The sequence below is a fragment of the Furipterus horrens genome, unplaced genomic scaffold (assembly GCF_987537825.1).
Source record: "Furipterus horrens unplaced genomic scaffold, mFurHor1.1.pri manual_scaffold_6, whole genome shotgun sequence".
In the NCBI taxonomy this organism is placed as follows: Eukaryota; Metazoa; Chordata; class Mammalia; order Chiroptera; family Furipteridae; genus Furipterus; species Furipterus horrens.
The window spans coordinates 73377919-73404642 of NW_028327176.1; the positions used below are offsets into that span (position 1 = coordinate 73377919).

Here is a 26724-nt window from a genome sequence, read left to right on the forward strand (position 1 = left end):
TGGCATCCCTGGCATAACATGCTCCAGGATTCAAAAATTCCTAGGAAGGAAGAGACTAGGAAGACTCAGTGACCTGCCCAGCAGCTCTGGCTCCACAGGCGAGGCCCGTCTGATGTGCAGGCTCCCTTTCACTGAGGATTTCTGGCTGGAGTAAGTGGAAGGACCTGCTCGGCTGGAACTTTTTTGTCCCTCCCAGGCGACGTCCAATGGGTGTGTCAGGCAGGACGTGATATTTGACGGGCTGCGGGCGGCTGCTTCGGAGCCTGGTGCCAGGCAGGGTGCGAGCATGGCTTCCCCTGACCCACCGCCCCCCACCAGCCACGCACCACCTGATGTGCCCTCGGGGTTGGCCCTGTTCTTTACCATTCCCTATGCCTTCTTCCTGCCGGAGCTGGTGAGTACCCACGGCAAACTGGCTGGGGCTGGGGCTGGGGCTGGAGCTGGGGCTGGGACTGGTGTTCTCCCCTCCCAGGGGAGAAGGGGGAACCTAGGACAGAGCTGTTGCATCCCCATTGCTCCACAGGGCACCCAGGATACTCTCCCTTCCCTCCTGCACTCCCCTAGCCCCTGCAGTGAGGGTGGGTGGTGACTGGGGCAGGGGCCACTGCTAGAATATTATGGATCTTTGAGAAGGTGTTAGAAACTTTTATTTTCTGGCTTCTTTTCTCTGACTACTTGTTTGTGCTCGTCTAAAGTACCAAGTGGGGGAATATGACTTTCCTCCCTAGAAAGGAGGTCTTCCAGTATCTTCTTGCCAAATCAGCTGACTTTGAACTTTGATTTAGGTGGACTTCCCACAGAAGGCAACTTATGAGAACCTTGGCTATAAAATAGTTAGGGGAGCCCCCCTGGCTACGCAGGAGAACCTGTCACCACATTGGTTACTCTCTGGGGCACCCATGACTGAATTGTGGTCCAATTCCTGCCAGAGCTGGAGTGTTCTACACAGTGTCCACTGAGCTCAGGTCTTTCTAAGCCGCTGTCATCATCCCTTTTTCACTGATGGGGACACTCAAGTGTTGTGAACAAATCAGGGCAAAGGAGTTTGTTTTTCCAACCCCTTCTGAAATACCTAGCTTGTGGGTGATATTTTCTTACAGGCTCCGAATGTGGCAGTGCTGAGAGGGAAAGATAGAAAGTCGTTCCAACTTTCAGTCGGACCTGGCCAGCCCTCTCACTCTCATCATCTGCTTGGAAGGCTGGGTCCAACTGAGTGACCTTTTGGCAAACTGGTTAAAGGGCGCCCATGAATGACAACCAGAAAGGGAGCTAGACAGGGCGGACCCGGAACTTGGGTGGCTCCAGCTGAACCTCACCCAAGAGGCAGGTTTCTGCCAGGCCTGTCCCCCAGGGGACACAAGTGTGGGCATCCTGCCAAGCTGATGACATCTTAGTGCTCTTTCAAGTTCACTGTGCTGGGACTTGGGCATGTCCCTCAGCACAGAACAACCACATGAATTGCCGGGATCGTGGTTGACTCAAGCACATGGTTTGTGTCCATCAGGCAAGCCACTGGTGCCGCTGCCCTCCCAGAGTCCCTAACTGCTGCAGAGAGACTGATGAGCACTTCCTCCCCAATAATCAGACTATGCTCAAGGAGGTGACTGTACGGGGCTGTGGCACCAGCAAGGACAGGCCGTCTGACTTGGTCAAGTCAGAGAGGAGTCCAGGCCTTTCATGGAGAAGACTACTGTGAATTTGGATCTCAAAGGATAGGCTAGATTTCCAGGCTGGGGGTTAGGGGGTGGGGCGCATGGGGGGAGAGGGAAAGGTCCAGAGTCACGAGAGACTAAAAGGCAGGAAGCTGGAGAAATAGGGCTTCTAGAATCAAGAAGGTACCGGGTGAGAGGGGCCACTCTTGCACCTGTCCCCACAATACTGGCTCCTGCAAGTGGAATTTCTGGGGGAGTCAGGTGCATGCTGTGCTGATTTGCCTACTGATTTCATTTTTCTGATCCAGGATCCAGTCTAGGATTCCACATTGCATTTAGTTGTCATATCTCCTTTTCTCCTTTTTAAAAATATTTTATTTATTTTTAGAGAGGGGAAGGGAGGGAGAAAGAGAGGGAGAGAAACATCGATGTGTAATTGACTCTCACGTGTTCTGAACTGGGGACCTGGGAATCGAACCAGCAACCCTCTGGTTCACAGGCTGGCACTCAATCCACTGAGCCACACCAGCCAAGGCTCCTTTTCTCCTGTAATCTGGGGTAATTCCTCAGTCTTTATTTTAATATTTTAGAGACTACAAATCCATTATTTTATACAATGTTCCTCCATTTGGCATGTCTAATGTTTCCTCATTACAACTTTATTTTTACTTCACAAGTAATCCTTTTCATTGTTGAAAACTTAGAAAACACAGAAAGAAATATAACTTATTGTCAGGGCAGCCTTGCTCTGAGAAATCACCCAGAGACCAGTGTGGGATCAGGCAATGGGTCTATTGAGAAAGAAGGGGGAAAGGAAAACGAGGCAAGGGGAATTGGGAATGGGGGGAGGGAATGGGGACTCTCAGTCCTCCACAGGGGCCCATAGGAATCACTGCCAGGACTTCTGCAGGCGCCTTTTTTATACTTGCCAGACACACGTTTTGGTGAGGGTGTTTGCTTATCAATGTATTCAGTAGGTCATTTACATCTCATTGCTTTCCCCCACCAGTTTAGTTAACATATAGGACTAGATCCATTAACATTTCCTCTGGGGATGGACTAAGCCCATCAGCATTTCCTCTGGGAACCAGCTAGGACCAGGTTGATTTGCATATGGTTGATTTGCATATGTCAAAAGTCCAGGTGGGCATTCTAGCTGCCTCCATGTTCTGACACTTATATATTCATATATATATACAGTTTTGCTTTCCATCGTTTCAGTTACCCATGGTCAATGATGATCTGAACATATTAAATGGAAAATTTCAGAAATAAACAATTCATAAGTTTTAAATTGTGCATCATTCTGAGTAGCATAACAAAATCTCTCACTGTCCCATTCTGTCCAGCCCGGGACATGAATCATCCCTTTGTCCAGCATCTCCACACTATTGACATTCCCGCCTGTTGTAGCTGCCTTGGTTACCAGATCAATGGTCAAGGTACCACAGATCAAGTCACCCTTATTTTGCATAAGAATAACCCCAAACCACAGGAGTAGTGATTCTAGCAATTTGAAGATGCCATAAAACACTTTCTTTAAGTGGAATGATCAAAGTTCTCAATTTAACAAGGAAAGGGGGAAAAGCATGCTGAGGTTGCTAAGATCTACAGTAAGAACAAATCTTCTATCCATGAAATTGTGAAGGAAAAAGAATTTTGTGCTAGTTGTTGAGAGAGGCCACTTTTGTTACAGTATATTGTTATAATTGTCTTATTTGATTATTAGTTTTGTTGGTCATCTATCATTGTACCTATTTATAAATTAAACTTTATCATAGGTATGTACATATAAGAAAAAAGACAGCATATATATATATATGTGTGTGTGTGTGTGTAAAGATAGATATGGATATAGATAGATGATATAGATATAGATATAGACATAGATGGTTTGGTACTGTTCTGTGTGAGGTCTTAGGTGTTCACTGGGGGCCTTAGACTGTGGCCCCCTGGGGTAAAGAGGGACCGCTGTACATATTAGTTGGGTTATTCTGTACACGCTGCTCTGCACTGGTTTTTTCCTTAAATAAGCCTTCCTAGTACAGAATACAGAATCGTGTGTGCCTCACATCTGGGGAGAGGTATGGGAGGTAACAGGGGAAGAGGGGAGAATGTTCAGAGGAGTGGGTGATTCTTGACCCCATGGAGCAGAAGACACGCTGGGCCAGAGAGGAAAGTGCAGAGTCAGCCAGTAGAAGTCCCTTTCTCCCTGGTCTCCTGGCTATGCCGCCCACTGGGGCTGACCAGAAAGCACCAGACCTTGGGGTCCCAGTAGATTCTCTGTCTTGGGGCCCAAGGCATCAGAGACTGGTATATATTTTTCTAAGGACATGAGTCTAGAGAGGGGTCTTAAACCGGGAGCTCAGGCCAGCAAAATGAGGCAGAGGAGGCAAAATCTGTAACCTGGATTCATATGTTGTCCATGGAGGGGCCCAGAGCAGACATGGGTGCTATCTGTAGGCTCATGTCCCTTCAGCCACTGTTCCCTAAGTGCCCGCTATGAAGTCTGGAAAACAGGGCCAGTGCCCAGAGCATTCTTGTGGAAGCGAGAAGAGCAGAATTAAACAAGGAGTCCGCTGAGACCCCAGATTTGCTCGTCAGACCCCCTGCCCCGCCCCAGGCCACCCCTGCTGCTTCAAAAGTGACAGCTTTTCTGTATTTATGGACAACGACAGACCTGGATGGCACAGACCCCAGGGGACCTTTGTGTTCTCTCCCCACTGTGCTCCCTGCTCCCCGCTCTTACAAGATCTTTGCCAAAGTTGCTTTATTTTAGAGTCTTTAACATTCAAATTCACATTTTTAACCTTTTGATTTGACAGTAAGTAAAAGGTCCATGGGCAGTTTCAAAGCTAGTTCAGGGAGGTCCTCCATGCTCTTCATCCCGTGTCCCTGTAGTTTCCTCTGTGATAACACTGCTATCAATATCAAACCAGCAAATGGATGGTGGTGCGGTGTGTCTGTATAGGTGTATGTGTCTATACGTGTTCTCGCTTCACAACAGATGTATGTCAGTGCCTGTTTTCACTAACCAAGAAAAACCTGAAGAGGATTTTTGCTTTTATGAAAAAGGCAAAAGTAGCACTCAATGCTAGTTCTGCAGCAGCTGGTAGAGGCAGTGGCCCTCTCACAACAAGAGCGGCCCCGCCGAGCTCCTTCCCCAGAACCACACTCCGCACCTCAGCAGCCAGCCCAGAGCTCTGAGCTGTGTCTGGGAGCGTCTGGGCCTCATCTCCATCGATTTTGTGCATCTATTAGCAAGATGGGTCCTAAGTAACAGAAATGCCTAAAAGAGCTCATAAAGGTGTTTGTTTCACTTAGTGTAAAACTGGACATAAGTAAGCATATTTGGTATGGTTTGGTAGTTATTTGGGGGGTCTGTGAACACTCAAAAAGTTTTCTATATAACTTAATGGTAATTGTGTCTTTGCTTTACACCATTCCTGCTTGGAACAGTTTCATAGGAACTTCCCCTTCAGGGCAGCAGAGGACCCTGTACTTCTATGTCACTTTCTCACATAAGTAGATGCATGTAGCCAGCACCACAATCAAGATACAGAACTGTTTCATCACCACAAAGGCCTCCCTCCTGCTTCCCTTTTATAGTCTCCCCCACCCCACTCCAGCCTGGTCCTCCCTCTCCCTGTCCTTAACCCTGGAAACCACTAAGTTTCTCTCTATAGCTTTGTTATTTTGAGAAAGTGAGATAAATAAATGGAATCACACAGCATGTGGCCTTTGAGACTGATTGACATCTTCCACTCAGCTTAGTTTCCTGAGGCCTTCGAAGTTATCATGAGGTTAATAGTTTCTTCCTTTCCATTGCTTCCTAGTGTTCCTGGTGAGGGTTTACTGTGGTTTGTTTAATTCTAAATAAAGTTGCTATGAACATTCAGGTACAGGCTTTTGTGGGGACGAGGTTTTCCCTGCTCTGGGAAAAAGCCGAGTGTGATTGCTGGATTGCGTAATAAGTGCATGCTTGGTTTTTTAATAACGAAACTGACAAACCCTTTTTCAGGAGTGACTGTACTATTTTAAATTCCCACCAGCAACAGAGAAAGACTTTTGGTATTTTAACATTCACATTTGTATTTTATTTGGTTTATAGTGGAATTCAAATTTCTCATTTGAAAACAATATTAATTTCAAAATATAATCTTCATTCACGGAGTGTGGGTGCCTGCTGGTGCACAGATGACTCACTCCCTTTCTCTCTTTACAGCAGACAGTGCCGGGGCGGGGGTTGCTCCTGTGATTGCCGGATTCCCTGCATGGTTGACTCCTCAGCTTTTTGCTCTTTTACAACCTGAGAGGTGACTCAGGTGACCAGGGCTGCGGGAGGTTTTATGAATAAGAGTACAGGAAAGTCTTATAACTTTCAACCTTTTCACTACTTAACTTAAAAATTAGATTTTTAACTAATTAAAAAGAAATAGCTAAGAAGATTTCTAGAGACTGGGCAAGTTGGAAGGTGAGATGATTCCCTGGTGTCTGATGTTTTTCTTTGAGCTTCTTAGCTGGCCAGCACTGTTGTCAGAGGAAATACATCCCCTCCAGGTGGGGGCTTCCCGCTGGGGAAGCGGCCCTCACTCCCACCCAATTGCCCGGCATCTTGGTGTCAGCCCACTGTTCCTTTTACTCTGTTTACATGTAAAAGCCTGTTTAAAACTGACAGAGACCCGAATCTAGGGTCAACTGTGAGGGGCTGAGAGCAAAATTAGGGCTCTTTTTAGGACTGGCTTGGGGCAGGCTCCCTCCTCTTTGTTACAACATTGCCTAAGAAGTTGAGTTTTCCACAGGAAAACTCCTTTCTTTTGTTCACCTCTGCTCCATTTCAACTCTCTGTGCGTCTCTAAGTAGCCAAGGTTCACTTCATGAAGCATCATCTTAGTGCTTCTCTCCCTATTCACTCCCATCTCACCAGCACATGGCCTTGCCTGGCTCCTGCAGGATGCTGTGCACACTGAGTCCCTTACAAGAACACCCCAGGATGGCCCTGGAAGGCATGCAACGGGAAGGGAGAACAAGGAAGGGAAGTAACATGACACAGAGATTGGGGCTGGGCAAGAGCAAGGCCTGGAGAGAAGACCTGAGGGGCCTCGTGGAGAGGACTGCCTGTCAGGCCCATGCTGCCTGCACCCCCTTTGGCTCCGCTGCATCAGGCCCAGCCCTTACTCTTGGGAGCCCCCAGTGGGTTCAGATGCAGTAAAATAGAATCCATAGGACGGTTGTTCTACTTAATCACTGTGAGACCCCAGGCAGGTCACTGAACCACTCTGAGTCTCAGCAATAAAGAGAAGAACAATAATGATCTCATAAAACAGCTCTGTGGTTTCCATAAAGGTTTTCACAGGAAGCCACAAAATGAGTCTGCTCTAGAAATGTCAGCTTATATTGTTTTATTGCTGTTGGTCATGCTGGCATCTTCCTAGAAAGCCTGGGTTTGTAAGCAAATTGTAATTATAAATCTACAAGCATTTACAAAGCCCCAGGCTTTGCTCCTTGGGGGGAAACAAGAACATGTGATGATAATAAGGGGATAATGTCCAATGGTGGGGTAATGTCTGATGGTGGGGCCACCATAACGAGGTCTCTAAAGACCAAAGAATGAAGCAGGCAACTCCATGGAATATAACAGAATTTATTATGGGGTCACTTCCTTGCAGGATCAGAGTGGAGAGATGACCCAGCACCCTGCGCAGGTTATTGTCAGCTAACACACCTGTTACAGTACTTTTTTTATACTATAACTCAGGTACTGATGATTGACAAGACAAAGGGACAAAGAATGCAGTAGTGCCAGGGGCCAGTTTGATATTTATCTTAGTTGTCACACCATTTCGCCATTGCTAACAAAAAATATTTATGGCTACATCTTAAGGGACACAGATAATCATCAACTAGAAGGCTTTGATGTGCTTGCTAAGGACAGTAGGAAACTGGGGAGTTAGTTTTGTTCACATCTAATCTATACAGATAAGGTAAGAAAAGACCCCTGCCTCGTAGGAGTGATGCAGGAACATGTGGAGAGCATCCCATGGAGGAACTGGGGGTGCACCGCCATAACTGCCAGAGGCTCCGGGAGCTCATCAGAAGGAGCTTACTCAAGGTCTTAGCATTCCGGAAGGGCTTGGATTGTGGGGTGAGATGTTTGCCGGTTCAGACTAGGACTGCCCAGGACGGGGAGGTCACATGTATAGAAAGTCAGGCTACAGGAAAGAAGGAGACGCGCCCCCCCTCCCCCGTGAATCTCATGTGTTCACTCAGCAGATGTTTAGTGAGCACCCACTCTGTGCCAAGCATGAGGATGTAAAGCTAAGAAGGCAGACGTGACCCTGCCTTATGGAGTCTGGAACCTAATGGGGCAGATGGAGACTAGCCGAGGAGACCAGTGCATGATGCTGTGCCCACCAGGGTATGGGAGGATTTGGACACCACAGTGGGTGCTGCACTAGGAGGGGGCTTAATATAGGGGGCTGTTCATGCCACTGTGGAAAGGCTGGAAGAGCAGAGGACACCCTGAAGCCAGCAGACAGTGATAAGCACAAGAGAGGGCTACCACCAGCAGGCGGTGCTCAAGCCTCTGGAGTAAGTCCCACCCAGCTGGTACTGGGGCCTTTGAGGAGGGGTTGCTGTAGGATGGGGGTCATCCTAGAGGAGGAGTACAGGGACTTTGGGGTTGGAGCCAACTGCCACTGCTGCTGGAGTGACAGTGGCAGGACCTGGGAGCCAGGATCTATGGTTGCAGAGTTCCAGCCTGCAACACAGAAGGAAGGGCTTGAGTTGAGAGACCCTGGGAACTAACTGGCACCATCCATATCCACAGCCACCCTGCCCCTGTCTGGACTCTTGGTCCTCTTCTTTCCCTGACTGTCCAGCCAAACCCTGAGAAATGTTCCCCGAACTGGTTGCCTCTATCAGGTCAGACGAGACAGGCAAGCAGGCCTGCTGCAGGCCGGTCAGCCCAGCAGGGTTCACTAACCAGCCAGTGTGTGCTCTGGAGCAGATGGCTGAACTGGGGCCTCCTACAGAAGTGGTAGGGAGGAGCCAAGCACATTCTGACCTGCTGGACCCAGGAAGCTTCCGATAAGAAGCATCACCGATAAGGAGCGCACCACCTGTCCAGCGCCCTTCCAGGGGCTTGTCACACGGAGGACTTTCCCCTGAGGCACAGGGGAGCTGCAGGAGGCAGGAGAGCTTCTAGAGTATTATCCAGATTGACAAGCAGAAGGAAGGGGCCAGAGAAGGGAGGGGTGCAGGACTCTGAGCCAGGTTTCTTGGCCTTTACATCTCATCTCAAACCACCCCTCTGCATCCTCCCATACCTGCCAGCCAGCCATGTCCCTTAGCTGTCACTACCTGGTCAGATCCTCCCCATCTCGGCCACAGTGGACTGCTGCGGGGGGCCCACTCAAGGCCAGACCGCATAGCAACACAGCCACTTTCACCCACGTCACACAGCAACTGGACGCCCAACTTCCCACCCTCCTGCCTCACGCTGCACCTGGAAGGCACCTGGAGCACCATCTAGTAGGGCCACATATCATGGGTGTCAGGCCCCACAATCTTCTGACCTATTTCAAAGAAGTCCATCTACCTCAGCCCCTCGCCATAACTGGAGCCTCAGAGCTTTGCTCTTCTGCCTCTGCTCTGTTCACATCCCCCACCTGCCCATCTGGACCCTCTTTCTGCCCAAGTGATGCAGGCTGAGGGCGAGGGTGGGGGTGTTTATTTGAACATGATCCTCTCTGACAGCACGTTTTTGTGCAGCTCTTCCTGTGTGCCAGGCTGTGTGGTGTTGCGGGACACAGAGGGTGAGGGTGCGGTGGGGAGGAGGCACAGAGGCGGGAAAGCCTCTCAGGGAATCCCCTCTGTGCTGAGGAAAGCTGCTTCCATAGTGCCTGGGAGGTGACGGTGCGGGAGATGGGAGGGGATGGATCAATAGTGTTTGTCCTCCTTGGTCCAGGCTCAAGAAGGAGGTGTCCATCTGTGGCTGGGTCACAGTGGCTGACCCAGAGGTGTCAGGCGGTGCCACCTGCAAGGGAACCAGTCCCCTGAAGATGAGATTGAGCAGCGAGTAGAGTCTAGCAACTGCCTCCTGCCTCCTTTCTCAAGTTGGTCAGCAGCTCCTATCAAGCACCTGCTTTGTGCCATGCCCTGTGCTCCACATTGGGGACACAAAGACCACAGGGCAGAGTCCTGCATCCAGAAGCTCAAGGTCTGGGAAGGAGGCAGTGAAAAAAGAGGGTGACCATGAAGAAAGTCACCAAGGGGTGCCTCGGGGGCTTGGTAGTTAGGATGGGCTTCCTGGAGGAGGTAACATTGGTCTGGTCCCTGCCCTTAAGGGTCTGGTCATAGAGAGGGTGGGGGAGGGGAGAGCTGAGCAGGCTGTTAACAGGGACAGTAATGAATAGTGACATCCTTGGGTCTTCAGTGCCCGATGAAGGGCAGGAACATGGTTACTGGTCACAAAATATCTGTGGATTCTTGGGGGAAGGAAGAAGTGGGGAGACCTAGCTGAGCCCAGCTCCAGGACTCACCTGGTGACTTCCCAGAGACATGTGAAGGGACATAAGGTTAATAAACATAGGAGCCAAAAAGGGGAGAACAGGGTAGGAGACCCCACATGTGGGAACCATCCACTGGCTTCTGTGGGGATGGGATGCACTGTCCTGCTACTTTGGATGTTTTCTGTACTTCCTAACTTTTCTGAGGTGCATGAGTGCATACGTAAAAAAATTAAAAAGGAAAAAAATGTTTGCCTCCTCCAAATGCTTAGTTTTCTGGTTTTTTTTTTTAAGAGATAAGAAGGAAAAGTGCTTTAGACTTTGGCTGGACAGGAATGTTTTTATTATTCTATTCTTATGCTACATTGTAAACCTGGGCTGTTTAGTCCGTAAAAGGTTGGGTTCGTGGGGCCAGGGTCTGAATGAGCGGGTGTGGTCCTGGGAAGGAAGCCGGTGGCTGGGTGAGAGGAAGGCAGAGGACGCCTGGCACTGACTCAACCACCGCCCACTGGGCATCCTGCCCCTTCTGGCCTGAGCACACCCCAGGGTGGGCCTGGATTTCCTTAGCAGACAGCCAGCCCAGTACTGAGAGCTCTTATGGGCACTGAGATCTCCTTATATAACCTGTTTGGCCAGGAGCAGCCTGGACGGAGCTCAGCCAGCACTATTGTTCCTGGAGTGGACCGGATGAGACAAGGGCCCTCACCGAGGACCAGAGGTCCAGGCTGGCAATTTCCTGTGAGCCTTAAAGCCACTGAGAAAGTCTCACTGTGTGAGTCAGGATGAGTAAGTGGGTGTTTAGAGGTGTCCTGGATTGAGTTATGGAGCATAGAAATAAACGCTAGCTGTTTGGGGGCCTTCAATTCAGGTCCAGGCCTGCCATGTCCCAGTGAGAACTGGAGAAATCACTTGGCCTCTCAAAATTGGTTTAGGAGGTGATGACGCCCAGAAAGTGTCTCAATGTTGCCAATACCCAGACACAGGGGTAGGAGCTGCCTGGGGGCTGTAAACAGCACCCGGTGGGCATTGGGACCTCTGAGCTGCCGCTGGGAGGCCTGCAGCAGGGAGAGGACTGCCCAGAGCACCTGGCTCCCTGGGGCTTGGTTTGGGCCTTTCTCTCCCAGCTGGAGGTTTCTGAGGCTTTGTGGTGACAGTACCATCTGTAATCACCTGAGCATGAAGAAGGGGAAGGAGAGGCAAAGCTGTCATGAAAATTAAGACAAGTGGTAAGAAAAGGAATGCAGTATCGGTGGTGGGTGAGACTGGCCGTGCTGAAACACTGCCAGCTATGCAGAAAAACCTGCCACCGGGTATCGCCTGTGGGGCTCCTCCCTGGCTCTCAGCTCCTCGGCGTCCCCACCCGAGCCCACACCCCCAAGCCTTGGCCAGAAGCCTGGGCTCTGCACACCTGAGATCAGGCATTTTTAGGGCTCCTCCTTTGTGCTTCACATGGGGTCATTGCTCGGGCAGCGTCTGTCTTCAGAACCTGGTGGTGCTTGAAGTTCACTCTACTGTGTCAGCTCAGCCCCTGCCCATCAGCCTCTCAGCCCCCAGCTGCTCCATCCAGGCGGCCAGATCCTCCCAAAGCAAAGGCAGGCTTCTCTTGTCTCTCCCGTTCAAAAGTCTTTTGTGCATCTCTGTCATCCAGCACAGTGTCTTTCTTCTTTCTTTTTCTTATTTTAAAATTTTTTTGATTTTAGAGAGAGTGAGGAAAAGAGAGAGAGAGACAGAGACAGAGACAGAGAGTGAGAGGAGGAGAGAGGGAGAGACACAGATTCATTGTTCCACCTATTTCTGCATTGGTTGCTTCTTATACGTGCCCTGATGGGACAACTCTCTAACCAACTGAGCTTCCCAGCCAAGGGTCTTCTTTCTTTTTAAACTTACTTGTTGGTTGTTTGGGGTTAGTTTAAAACCCTGTCACTGAGCCACACAGTTTCTCCCACAGTCTAAGTCATTGATTGAGTGACTGGATCTCATTTCAGAAATGTCTGTGTATCTGTAAACAAGTGTGCACACATACAAACACATATACGTACCAGTTCTTTTTCTACACAAATCAAAGCACACTAGGCTCACTGGTCTGTACCCTTTTACAATTCTTAGACTTTGTTTTATTTGTTTATAACAAGAGTTTTTTATTCTTTCAAAGGCTGCTGATTGTCCCACTATGCAGCCCACATTGCTTTCACTGGTACCCACTGGGTGGACACTTTCTATAACCGGCAAGGCTGCAGTAAACAATCCTGTGTGTTTGCCATTTTGCTCATGTGCATTATTTGCAGGACAAATTCCTGAAAGTGAAATTACTGGGCCAAACAGTATGTGCATTTAACCTTCTGATTAATGTTGTCAAAATGGTAAAGCCATTATTTAACCTGGAGATGACAATGGACTTCAACCTGGGGGCGCCAAGTCTAACTGAGTGTCTGGGAGTCCCCAGATTTGCATACAAAAATTGCGCATGTACATAGATACATTTTTTAAGTGACCAAAGCTTCCATCAACTCTGCATAAACGTGTTATCCTAGTCAGCCTACTGATTGGTCTCCAGTCTCCTCCAGAGTGAACTTCCTATCCTTCAGGAAGACCAGCTTTAGACATTCCCCTCTTCTGAGTCCTTCTTAGGAAACATCACCTCCTGTCTTCCCTGTCATTCCAAATGATTATGGCTAGGATGGCCAACGATGGTTACCCAATACTCACCATTCACACAAAAGCGAGATGAGAAGAGTCAGTGTGACCCCCCCCACCCCCCGCTTCGATCAGAGGGACATGGACATGGAGGCAAAAAGTGAAGTAACCTGCCCAACAGTCAGCACTGGAATTCAAACTCTTTAGGGATGATGCTGCCCCTGCTCTGGAGTGGATTCAAGTGGGAACAAGAAGATGGGCTCTAGGGGTCCTCTCCTGGCTGTGTCATTGGGCAAATATCTAACAACGCACCCTCTCTCTCAGATTCAGTCAGAATCTCTGGGCAGACCTGGAGGTTTTCTCAAAGTCCCTGATGATTCCAGGACTTTGAAGATGGGGGAGCAGGACTCAGCATGCTGCCCTGAGGGAGGACTTGGGGACCATGAGTTTCTGAGGCACATTATCCCTGTGCTACATTCCTGGCTTGATTCTTTTCCTTTATTAAACTTTCCCCCCCCAAAATAGTAAAGATTGATAGTATATTGGTGAGCACAGCTGTCTTCCAAAATAAAATCCCCCATAACTGACCAAAGAAGGGCTTTTTTAAAAAACATCATTTTCAATTCATAGGTTTTGACTTAGTTGATGTAAATATTTCAATTCACTGTGGCTCTTAAACTTATCTGAAGCTCAACTGTCCCATCTTCGGTCAGCAGGAGGCTTCTGAATCTTTCGACCTAATCCAGGAATCTTTGAAAGTTTTTTCACTCTCTGTGTGATGAGCTGTCCAGGCCCAGCGTCCTCTCCCTAGATCTGGAATCAGCCACTTGGCCCCAGACTCCAGCTGGGGGCTTTTACTCCAGTGTTGATATGCTGGATCTTCAACAAGCTTCCTAAATATGAGGGAGGTGTTCTCTATGTCCTAGAAGAAAACGAGTGACCAGATTTATTATTAAGCTCTATCCTCCCTGAAAAGATTCTATCAAGTTTCAGCTCAGCCTTTGAAAAATGCATAGATGAACATCCTGCGTTTGTTCATAAGAAACAGACTCTGCCTAAATTGTACTTGAATTATGCTTGATTGTCACATCCAGTGATAATACAACAACCTCCCACTTTGAGGGACAGCCCCAACATCTAAAAATATCTCTCTTCTTGGGAAATACAAAATGAGAATTAAAAGCAGAGAGCAGGTTGCCAAGGAAATTTGGAAAGCTTAAATATGAGTTGTTGTTTTTTAATGGGAGGTGAAAGACAAACACTTGACATTGCCTTCCCTGCAAAGAACAAACCCAGGCTGCTTGACACAAAAACGAGAAAGCACACTTGACTGGGCTTCACTTCACTGGTCCCTCCTACTGTGCAGAAGGTGGAGGATATGGAAATAAAATTAAATCCCATTCCTTTGTGTCTCGTTGATTATGCAACACTGAAGCTGCTTCATTAGATTCCCATGAAACCCAAGTAGATTCTCAAATGCTCATAGGCCAAGTGTGAAATCTGATTGTGTGCAGAGACCCTTGGTATCCTGTCTTGTGTCCTATGTAGCTTCAGTCTCCTCCAGCACACTCTACTTCACACACCATGGTGAGAATTAAGCACAGGTGTGTAAGAAGTGTGGGTCTGGTCAGGGCAGCCTCTGATGGCAGGAGGAAACAGGCACCCTTTCCCACCTGGGCCTGGCACAGGTGAGCTGCCAGTAAGTGGCAGCAGATATCAAGTGACAGCTTTCTGGTCTTAGAACACTTGCAAGGGAGTTAGAATTGCTGGTGGTCATGGTATTATTTTGATTCATTCAGCAGAATGTTCTTTGACCCCTTCTCCATGTACTTTGTTCCAGAACCTGTGCTGGGCACAAGGAGTACAGACCATTCTCTGTCCTCAGAGGTCTAATGGGAGCCTAAAATATTACAAATTCTGGTGAAGTCACTAAGTCCTAACTGCCACCCACATTAATAGCTAGCATTGTTAGGGTGTTGGCCATATGACAGCATTTGCATGCACTTCCTATGGTGTGGCAGGCAGGACACTTGCCAGGTGCCCTAAGCTAAGCTCTGGCGCCTCCCTGCAGCAGCAGCAGCAGCACCTGTCTCTGGGATTGACATGCAAGGACACACTTTCAGGGGAAACAGAAGTTGGGGTCCCTCTATACCTCCTCCTCAGGACAAGGTAATCCTGACTCACTCACAGGCAGTTGCAGGCCCAGCCTAGGATCTCCAAAATCCACTTGGAGATTGACTATTAAGGTCTCCCAGAGGCGGTGCTTCAAGAGATGCCAGTCTTCTGAAGGTATTGCCCAGCCCTGTAAGAGTCTTTGCCTTGTGGTCAACCTGTTCCCTTTCCCTCCTCCTTAAGAGTCCGTGAATCCTCCATAAACTCAAAAGCACTTTCCTCTCCAGGACAACAGCAACAGAAGCCTCGTCAAGGATAGGTGACATATCTAGGTTAATGTGTTGTGGGGCTTTTTGTAAGATGACAACTGCTTGTCCCAGAAAGCAGGGAATATGTTATGAGTAGCAGAACCTGAAAGTGTGCATCTTTTAGTTGAGCTGGACAGAAGTGGCCTCTTTAGTCCAGAGGGTCTCTGATAGTGTCATTCAGAACTGAGCCACATCTACATCATGTGCTCACAACCAAAGTTCATGAAACATAGGAGGGAAGACATTAACTGGACTGAACATGAACAAAAAGCACAAACTACAGAAGCAGGCTACCAAGCCTGAGTTAAAGAAGTGATCATATACAGAATATAAAATTAATACAGGTGAAGTTAAAAAAGATACCCACACCTCAACACATTGTATCACCACCGCATACTCTGCAGAACGTCGAAGAGAATGGACTCTAAAAGCAGCAGATACCAAAGGCAGAGATCCACAATGGGGCAGCAGTTCAGCTGACTGCAGCAACAGTGGAGGCCTTGATACATCAGAAAGATGTGGAAAGATGCAGAACACAATAGCGAAACATCTGGAAGTGATGAGAGCAAAGAATTGTCGTGGGAGGGGGTGGGAGTGTGGGATAAGGACATTTTCTGATAAATCAAACTGAGGACTAACAACTGATCTTCCTAAAGAAACGACCCGTGGCCACAGCTCTGGGAGGTGGCAACTGCTGACGGACCCACGGCGGCGGGCAGCCTGCAAGGAGTCGGTGGCTCCCACGCTCTGTGGCCATGGCGCCTGGTGCTTCAGAGCCCACAACCTTCCCTCCCTGCAGCCCAGTCTTTGAGAGAAGCTGAGCCTGTCCGCGGTGCACTTTGCAGGCCTCACCCCGTCGCTGCCACCACTGCAGGATAGTTAACAACCAGGAGAAATAGAGTAGAAAAAGCAAACAAAGAAATTATAAAACCTGCCAAATACATCTCAGAATTGAGAAAGAGTATCCTGCTTGCTTCAGTACAAAACTACAGGTATATGCTGGAAAGGAAGAAAAGTGATATGTGGATGATCACACTCAATCAAGGTAGCTGGCAGGTGCTTGCTCTCAAATACAACTCTCAGCCAAACGTGTCACTGAGGGATTTCAAACAACTGAAGAAGTGCTAGGAGAACATCAAGGCTCAGACCACAAAAATCATGGCCCATGAAGGCAGAGAGAAAGTGAAACAGAATGTCAGGCCGCTTCTGAGAACCCATGTCCTAGGGAAGGAGAAGATGGCCAGCATGCTGCCCGGGCCACCCTGCTTACTGCAGAGCCACAGGGAGAAGAGCCCGAGATGCTGCAGCCCAAGAAGCCTGCGCTGTTGCCAACAGAGAATTGTGTGATGAGAAAGAGTTCATACATTTTCCAGTATGTGAGGAGACCTCTCAACCTGAACCCTGGTGTTCAGCTGTCTGAACGACAGCCAATAAAAACTACAGGGGCAAAACCTCTCAGGAAGGTGCTTTTAAATAGATGCATGAGGAAGAACACCATCAACACATGCCCATCTTACAACTGCAGCTGATACAAATGGATGAGATACATGGGACCAAAATCCAGCAGATAGAGCCAGAGTGTGAGATGGCAGAGGAGGAACACAGGATAAAAATGGAAGTTCTCAATAAAAATATGTTTTGGGAAAGGAAATATAAACTTCTACTGAGGAATGACCTCTTTCTTCATTTAACCAACCCTTCTCTAATTTCAATTCATCCTAAGACTGTGAAGGTGGCTTCCTTGTAATTAACCTGTGTTGGCAAAGTAAGTCTGGAACATGAACTTGCAGCCAATAACCTGTAACAGAGCTACAACTAGGAAAATTAGAATGGTAATAGTCATATTTAAGAATATGTTCAGATAGCCCTGGCCCAGTAGCTCAGTTGGTTAGAGTGTCATCTGGTACACCAAGATTTTGGGTTCAGTCTCTCATCAGGGCACATATGACAAGCAAGCAATAAATGCATAAATAAGTAATACGATAAATTGATGCCTCTCTCTCCCCCTCCTCTTTCTCTCTAAAAATGAATAAATTAAAACATCTTTAAAGAATACATTCAGGTAAACAGCTGTACCCTCTGGACCCCTTAGCTGGCAAAGACGCTGTTATAGTCTTTGGAAAATTATCATTATAAATAATATAATTCTGAATGCAATGTTTCCTAATTAGAATTTATACAAGAAAAAGAAAGAATGAAAGAAAGAAAGAGAGGTTGTGCTTCAGAGAGAAAGAAAATAATCCCAAAGGAATATCTGAGATGCAAGAATATCCTCATAACTCAAGGTAGGGAAGGACTTCTTAAACTTGACTCAAAAAGCACAGTGTATAATGGAAAAGAGTAACATATTTAATTGCATTAAAGTTAAAAACCCAGTTCATCAAAAGATACCACAAAATGTGTGAGATGTGCTGGCAGAACACATTTGTAATATTTATAATAGTCAATGAGATCCACACTGTTAGAAAGAACCTCTGTGAATCAATAAGAAAATGCAAACTTATAAGAAATTTGGGAAAAAAATTAAAAATTTACAGACAAGGAAATATATGAAAACAAGCTTATTCTCATTACTAATCATATATAGAAAATCCCAAGAAATGTACAAAGCCACCACACACAAAAAAAAATTTCCTTGAACTAATAAGTGAGTTCAGCAAGTTGCAGGATACACTGTCAACATACAAAATCAATCCTGTTTCTATCCACTAGCAATGAACAATTGGGATTTTTTTTTTTTAGCCAATACTACTTATAGTAGCTCCCCCAAAATCAAATGCTAAGGTATAAATATAAAAAAATGTGCATAGCATCTGTAATGCCCCAAACTACAAAATATTGATTTAAACGAATTCAAAGAGCACCTTAATAATTGGAGAGGCATACCATGTTCATGGATTGGAAGACTCAATATGGAAAATATGTCAGTTCTCTCCAAAATGATTTCTAGATTCAACACAATCAAAATCACAGCAGATAACTAGTCAGATATTGACAAGCTGATTCTAAACTTTATGTGGAAAGGCAAGGGAACTATAAAAGAGGTGAGCTGCCTTCTGAGATGAGCCAAAATCTGAGTCACCTGCACTGACAACTCTTGATTACAGTGACTCTATAGAAAGTTCAAAATCTGGTAGTGTGATTTCTCCACACTACAAACCCAGGAGACATCCTTGGCTCCCCACCATCACTTCAGATATCCAATGGTCATATCCAACAGATTCTTCTTCTTTTTTCAAATTATTTTATTACTTTACAAAAGATAAACTCCTATGAGCTCACTGTACAGTGTAAGCAATGGAACATTATCATTATCTTTGGAGGTCTCTGTACACCCATTCCCAACTCCATAGCTCTTTCTTCCTCTGGAGGGTTATTCTCAGCAGGTGCTGGAGAGGGTGGATTCCGAAGGAATTTGGGAGAATGAGTTCAGATTTTGTATCTGTTGGATTTAAGGAGATTGAGGAATAGGGCCAGAACTGGGGTGAGGCAAGTGAAGTGCCTCACTTTAAGCATCATGCAAGTGCAGGGATGGCTCCTGCAGAGAGTAGAGACATCCAGTAGGCAATTGAGTGGATGTGTGGGGCTGACAGCCACAGAGAGAAATGAAATGGCAATGGGTTCCTGAGATCCATCGTATGTGGTCCTTCAAAGCACAGATTTAACAGGACTGAAGAGAAGGAGAGCCCTGGCAGGGTGGCTTAGTTGTCTGGAGCATTGTTTCATACAACAAAAGTGTGTGAATTCAGTCTCTGGTAAGAGCACATACCCTGGTCAGGACGCTTACGAGAGGCAACTGATTGATGTTTCTCTCTCTCTCTCTCTCTCTCTCTCTCTCTCAAATCAATAAACATAGTCTCAAGTGAGGATTAAAAGTAGAGAGAGGGAGATCTTAAGGAAGCCCAGGAAAGAGAGTTACTCGGTATATCAAAGAGAAACCAACAACAAAACTACTTGGAGCTCTCCTCCAAGAGTCTAACTAGATATGCATCTAGTGGACATGTAGTTCCTCCCCTGGGGTCACCAACAGGGGTGTAAGCCCAGTTCAAAAGCAAACAAAAGCAGAGCCCACAGAAGACAGGAAAACGGTTTTGTTTCTCCACCAAGGAGACAATAAATGGGTGAACATAGTTGAGACGTGATTAAACTGAAACTGTATTGTCCAACAGGTAATAGACCCCAGGGCATCAGATAGTATAACCTGGGCAGGAGAGGCACCAAACCAAATGCCTACAAGGGCAGGCAGGCACTGTCAGTGGGTGAAAGAATCCAGGGGAAGGACAGTAGTATTCCACACTGAAAGTGAGTGACAGAATGTGCCACAATGGCATGGGGTTGCAGGGGAGGGAGATGTGGTCCATTGAGGACACTAGGTCATTTTTAAAGAGGCCGTCATCTTTAAAGAGCTTCTAAGAAGAAGGGAAATGGGTTAACTATAGCCAGAACTATAGATTTATCAAGAAATGTCTGAAATCTGGATTTCTCATGTGAAATGTCTTATTTTAAATGTTGGCATTCATTTAGACACATGTAAAAAACAGTGTATGTCAACTCTCTTTCAGCCAAGAAGACATTTCCACAGGCCAAATTTAGCCAAGTCGTTCTCTGGGTAACCTCTGCATTAACCCCTTGGATTTTCTAACAAAATTTACTGTGACTTAGGGGGCCAGCCTTCCTCTCTCGATTCCCACCTAACTTCACCTGAAGAGCTTTTAACCAGAGACAGAGGAGAAGAGCAACCCAACATAGGGAAACACACCCCACAGAAGCAAACGAAGTCTCCCTTCAATGGTTTTGTCTTACAGGCATCTGGGTTCTGGGTCTGGATCTTGGTGGCTGCCACCCAAGTGGCAAACCCGCTGCTGCAAGGATGGGTGATGTATGTCTCGCTGACCTCATTTCTCATCTCCCTCATGTTCCTGTTGTCTTACTTGTTTGGATTTTACAAGAGATACGAGTCCTGGAGAATCCTGGTAAGAACCAGCGAGGGGGACTCAGGCCTTTGGGCTCCTCCCAGACTGGTGTCTTGGGTGTTGTGGGGCCAGCTGGCCTTCAGGGTGTGGAAGGAGAACAGGAGAACTTTCTCGGCTAGGCCCCCATAGAACCAAGACTTTTTATGTTAATATGCTTACTTCTAAACCAGAATTAAAGCACTGTTCTGCCAGAGCAAAGCTCATTGTATTCCCCACCTATGCCTTCCTTGATAGGCATATACACATTCTGTATATAGTTGATCCTTAAATAACATGGGGTTAGGGACCCCGACCTCCCACATAATTGAAAATCTACTTATAACTTTTGACTCCCCAAAATGTAATTACTAACAGCTTATTGTTGACCAGAGACCTTACCAATAACATAGTTGATTAACATATAGTTTGTATGTTATATGTGTTACATACTGTATTCTTACAGTAAAATAATCTAGAGGAAAGAAAATATTATTAATAAAATCATAAGAAAGAGGAAATACATTTACGCTATTTATTGAAAAAAATCCACATTTATTTTACCTGGACCCACACAGTTCAAATACATGTCGGTCAAAGGTTGACTATACTCTTGTGTCAAGCACCTCCTGACATTTCCCCTAAATTTTATTTGGGTAAAATCAGTGAAGCAACATCAAAGGAAATACTAGCAGGAAGAAAATCACCACAATCTCAAGGTCCTATCATAATCCCTGGGTCCATTCTTCCATATTCCTCATAAGTTTTGTGCAAAATGTATATATATTTTAATCACACTTACCCAATAATTTTGGGTGTAGATTTTTAAATTTAATATTACATAATTAATTTTTTTTGATGTTGTCACATCATCTTGATAACCATTAAATTTTTCCTATATTGAATAACTTAAAATATACACAAAAGTACAGAGGGCTATAGTGTAGAACCTCATGTAGCCATAACCATGACTCCAGCGTTATCAAGATTTACCACACTTGCTCACTTCTTTCCCTCAAGAATTTTAAAGCAAACCCCAAATATCATGTCATTCATTCCATTCCACACATTTCGCTATACTTCCAAAAAGGTTCAGCTTTCTTACATTTTTATACGTATACAAAGTTAATAGTAACTCCTCTGTGTCATCTGATACCCAGGTCACACTCAGATTTCCCCAGTCATACTTGAAACGTCTCTTTTCATTTTGGCTGTTTGAGCTGGAACCCTTAGCAGGGCCATGCGTCACACTTGGCAGTCACAGTTCCTGGGTACTGTTAGTCTAGAGTGACTCCCCTTGTCATTCACCTATTGAAGAAACTGGGTCAGTTGCCCTGTAGGAGGTACCCCATTTTTGGATTTGTCTGTTTGCTTCTTCCTGTTGTGACTTGACTCATCCTGCTAGTCCCTAAACTTTCTGTAAGCAGGAAGTTAGTATTAAAGTCTTATTGAAATAGGTTGAAACTTGCTGGCAAGAACGCTTCATTAAGTGGCTTCAAGTCACATCACACAGTGTCTGGTGGCTCTTCTCTCAGAGAGTGTGACAGTCTTACCCCATCAACTTTTTCTCTAATGCTTTTTTTTCATCTACTGGTGAGTTTTACTGAAATGAATATTCCATTAGAGTTGAAAAATGCCAATTCATCTAAGATGACATTTGTTCTGGAAACGGTAACCATTTTTAATGGCTATATGACATTCTCGTTGAGCTAAATAACATTGCTCAGAGTTTAGCGTAGAGTTTTCAATACTGAAATCTGAAATCAGAGTAGCTGACTCTACCAGCTCTACCATGTATAAGCTCAGCCTCAGTTTCCCTCTCTGTAAACTGAGATAATAATAAGGCAGCCTCATGAAATCAGCTGTGAAATGAAATTAGACAACATGTGTATATTATTGGTACAGCGCCCAGCACACAGGTCTTTGTAATGCTAATGGTTAAGAACATAAGTTTGGAGTTAATATAGACTGGGTTCAAATCCTGGTTCACTTATTTATTTATAATCCTCACCTTAGAATATACTTATTGATTTTTAGAGAGAGAGGAAGGGAGAGAGAGACACACAGAGAAAGAGAGAGAGACATCGATCAGTTGCCTCCCATACATGCCCCAACCAGGAATTGAATCTGCAACCTAAGTATGTGCCCTGACTGGGAATCAAACCCACAACCTTTTGATGTTGGAATGACCCTCCAACCAACCCACTAACCTGGCCAGGGCTCAGCCATTTGCTCATTGACCTGAACCTTGCTTTCATTTTCTTGAAATGTCACTAATGATAAATAGGAACTCTCTCGTCGCTGACAAGGTTAAATGAGAGAAATGAGAAAAAGGCTTAACCTAGAGCTTGGTACAGAACAAGCTCCCAATCAATGTTGGCTAATATGGATATTATTACTGCTGTTTACTAATCCACGATTATTCATTACACAGATAGTTCATTAGAAGCACTGCAAAAATGAAAATAAAAATAAAAATAAAAAGGCAGAAGTTGAGGAGCAGGCCTGTCTCTTTTCTCACTCTTCCCAGCTGTGTATTCAGAGGAAAGTGCTCACTGGCATAAGTGCCCAGGTGATGTGGCCTCTGCTCTGCCTTTCCAGGATAGTCTGTACCATGGGACCACCGGCATCCTGTACATGAGTGCGGCTGTCCTGCAGGCCCACGCTACCATCATTTCTGAGATCGAGGACCTAACCAACTACTTCATAAACACTGGAGCCTCGGTGGGTGCTGGATCAGAATCCTGACCTCCATGGGGAGGGGTTTCAGGAGGCTCGGTTCTGCCTCCTGCAGAACAGACCACCTGAGCCCTTGGGCTGATGGAGCCCTGGAGGAGAGACGAGATGTGTGTGTGCATGTGTGTGTGTGAATATGTGTCCCAGGCCCAAGTTCAGGTGTCACCTCTTGTCTGCTGTTTTTCCCACCTCTGCCCTCTTTCGTCCACTTTACTGCCCTCAGAATTTTTTTTTATTTTTGAAAAACACAAATTGGAACACTCATCTCTCCTATTGAAGATCATTCCTTGAGTCTCATGGCCCAGATTCCTCAGCATGGCTGAACAGTCCAGGTGTCCTTTTGCTTCAGTGACAGAATCTACAGGGGTAACATATCAGCTGGTGAGACCCAAGTCAAGGTGGCCCAGCCAAATGGTGGGACAAGCAGAACCCCCAGATTTTAGGTCCAAGGGACCAGATTCCAGGTCCCTTCGCCTCCCCTTCTACTCTCTGCACAGCAGCCTCCTTTCTCCCTTTGTGGAATGGCGCCCTCACGTGGCGGGAAGCTCATAGCCGACAGATTATTCCTCCAACAGGTCTAACGTTCTTCCTGAACCCCACTTTGAAAATTTCCAGGGCAAGACTCTAATGCCCAGGCTGGGTCCAAGTCCCTGTGACCAGAAAGATCGAGTCCGTGCCACTGGGGGCTCCCATAGGATCAGGTGGCAAAGGGGTATAGCATGGGGTGCTGTCCCAGCATAAGAATTGGGTGCCAGGGAAGCACAATGACCCACTAGGGTGGCCACAAGTATTCAGCTGCCTTTCCAGCCTGTCTGCCTCCTTGGCCTTCTCACTGAACTCCTTACCTTCCTCCACTGCCACCCCAGTGACTGGGCCCAGCCCCCCACAGCTGGGCTCACTCTCAGTCAACTGCTCTAGCCACAATGGCCTCATTGCTGCCCCTTGAACACGCAAGGTGTGCTCTGGCCTCAAGCCCTTGGCAAGGACACCCTTAATCCACGAGGACAGGAGTGTTTGAATGTTCACTGTTACTGAATGTTCACTATAGTTTTTGAAGTATAGCAGGTACCTAAAAGATATTTGTTGAATAATGAATAAATAAGAACAAAGTGTGCATGGACAGCAAGACAAAGGCCAGAGCATTTGGCCAGACCTGGGAGGCATGTTAAGGGAAAGGGCCTCTATCCTGAGAAGTGGAGGTCAGCATACAGGTTTTTATTTTATATATATTGATTTGAGAGAGAGAAAAGGAAAGGGAGAAACATCAATTTGTTGTTCCATCAGAGGTGGATTAAGGTCAATTGAGGTCCCAGGCGCAGAAGAAAATATTGGGCCTCTTAAAAAAAAGAGAGAGACAGGGAAAAGAAAAATACACGTTAACCATATTTTATGCAGCGTAGTAATGAAACCAAATGTGGTGTCATTAGAAAAAAGTGTAAAGTTGGGGTTTTGCGGGGCCCTTCAGAAGTCAGGGCCCAGGGCGCATGCCCAGTGTGCCCATCGTTAAATCCACCTCTGAAACACGATTTATTTATGCACTCATTGGTTGACTCTTGTATGTGCCCTGACCAGGGATTGAACCTACAACCTTGACATATCGGGACAACGCTCTAACCAACTGAGCCACCAGGCCAGGGTCCATCATATGGTCTTAATCACATGCTGGTTAAGCAAGCTCACATTTTCATTTCAGGAAGATTAGAGGGGCAGAATGGGCAGAAATGGACAAGTGGAGGCCATGAGAATCCCTGGCAAGGTGAGGGAGTAGTGGATGTACCACAAGATTGTCACGCAGTGTAATCAGATGACTTTGGACTTTGGCTGTGGTGGGGTAGTTCACAGGTTTCTGGTGTGTGGAGCTGGACAGAATGAGGGTCTTGACACTGACTGAACTTGTCCTGCTTGTGGGGAAATCTCACTCTGGACCATTGAGAGCTGAAGGGGCCTCTGAGATTTTCTTGAGAAGCTTATCACAGGCTCTCAGAGTGGAGTCTGGGCTGGTGAGTGAAACTGTGGGAGTCGTCAGAGCACAGATGGTGCAGAAGGTGGCAGAAGGTGATAGAGGGAAACAACTTGATCAGAAGACAGCCTGAGAGAGAGCCAGGGCAGGGAGGGAGACAAGCTGCTTTATGACAAGTAGGCAAGCACAAGACTATCACGGAGGCATGAGCAGGATGCTGGGAGTGTGACCTCAGGAACAATTCCAGGGAGGATGAAGCAGTTGGCCAGTGGCTGCTGTCCTCAGGTGGACAGGAACAACAGCAGGGTCAGAGCACATGGCCACCTGGGCTTCAGAGGCTGGGGGCCCTTGGAGGGTGGGCAGCAGCTGGCACTGACTGTCTGTAACACAGTTCCTCTTATCCCCTTCCAGTTTTTCGCCTTCATCACCACCCTGCTCTACATCCTACATGCCTTCAGCATCTATTACCACTGAGGCACCAAGGAGTCCTGCCCTGTGCAAAATGCTCTTGAAAACCTGGGTCATTGGCCCCAAAGGTTGTTTCAGTATTCGCCATCTGGATGACAAGCAGATCAACAAAACATCAGTGGGACTAACAGACCATCTTTTCAGACTGAGTGATGAAATCACACTATGCATATCCTCTTGGGCATTTTAATTCATTATGATGAATATGAAAAGGCTGTTCTTGTCTTTTGCCTGGGAAAGTAACCGGTTCTTAGAATTATCTGACAGCGAACCTAGCTCTTCCAGAAAACTAGTCTCCAAAGTCTTTACCATTGAGAATCCTGATCCACCAACGTCACACCTGGATAGAGGCTCTGTGTCGGCGGTTAGAGTCCCCGAGAGCAGATGGGTGGGAACGTTTAGCCTTAGTTTCTTAAAGTCAAAATGGTGCTGTCGACGCCTCCACACATATGCTCAGATGCAGTCCTTTGACTGTCCTGGGGCTCTGCTCTGATTTGCAGCAAAGACCAGTCGCCCTGCCAGCCTCCACTCCACGTCCCCTCCCCTTTCTTCTCCAGCTTTGGGATCCAATTTGGAGGGTGGATTTGCAGGAAAATAAGTGATTGACAACAAATTTGCTATACAGTGAGATGGAGGAAGGGAAGGGCCTCTCAGAAAACTGCATGACTGTAGGATGCCTGTGTCAGGCCTCCAGGACCCCACTCTGCAAGGACTAGAAGCCACCTCATCCCTCACAAAAGGCCTTCAAGAAAGTAGGCAGGATGTCATGTGCAAGGATTCTCCTCTGGGCTCCTGCCACACTACACGGGACATTTCAGGAGGCTGGGAAAGGAGCCCATCTCAAGGACATGCTCTCCCGCAGGGCCCATGTCCCTTGTGTCCCCTGTGTGGTGCCAGCGGACAGGAACCTGGGCCCACTCCTCTGCCCCTGGACACACGACAGCATTTGGCTTTTGGACCATTCTCAACAAAAAGGCTGGCGTTGTGCACACAGAAACATAAAATCAAGGTGCTTGGTTTCAAAGTAAATGTTTTCCATGAGAAAGCTGTGCATCTGGGATTTCTGCACACTGTCCTCGACTCCACCACTGGTCTCCTGGCCTCGAGAGTTGGTCATAGCCCATAACCGCATGCATCTACTGTCACTTTGAAATGAAATAAGTTATGATGTGGAGTGACTTAGCTGATTCAAGGACTCATAGTTACTGCCTTCTTCTATCTGCTCCTAGGGTGGGGGGAGGGGACAGGGAGTCACCAAAGAGAAAACTGGCTTCACTATCACTGCCTGCACTTCCTAATCTCTTTCTCTCTCTTGCCTGGCAGCTGTCTGGGATGAGCACTGTTCAATATTTACTGAGTAGCCACAACCAAATAAAAGGTGTTTATACAGTAACA

At 46.7% G+C, this 26724-nt stretch overlaps 1 protein-coding gene and 1 pseudogene across 1 annotated transcript; both read left to right on the forward strand.

Annotated features, from left to right (window-relative positions):
• Window positions 1–56: 56 nt before the first annotated feature.
• Window positions 57–26724, forward strand: MALL (mal, T cell differentiation protein like). The gene is made up of 4 exons (XM_090281771.1): window positions 57–394; window positions 20022–20189; window positions 22767–22889; window positions 25273–26724. The coding sequence occupies exons 1-4, from the start codon at window positions 287–289 to the stop codon at window positions 25333–25335; spliced, it is 462 nt and encodes a 153-aa protein (XP_090137897.1). The 5' UTR covers window positions 57–286; the 3' UTR covers window positions 25336–26724.
• On the forward strand, window positions 9909–16938 carry LOC150006501 (myb/SANT-like DNA-binding domain-containing protein 3 pseudogene; annotated as a pseudogene).

What these genes read in the sequence shown, in the direction of transcription:
- MALL (XM_090281771.1), top strand. Translation starts at nt 287, where the DNA reads ATGGCTTCCCCTGACCCACCGCCCCCCACCAGCCACGCACCACCTGAT. An exon ending in CCTTCTTCCTGCCGGAGCTG is followed by an intron (nt 395 to 20,021) that starts GTGAGTACCCAC and finishes TTTGTCTTACAG; the next exon opens with GCATCTGGGTTCTGGGTCTG. An exon ending in TCATAAACACTGGAGCCTCG is followed by an intron (nt 22,890 to 25,272) that starts GTGGGTGCTGGA and finishes ATCCCCTTCCAG; the next exon opens with TTTTTCGCCTTCATCACCAC.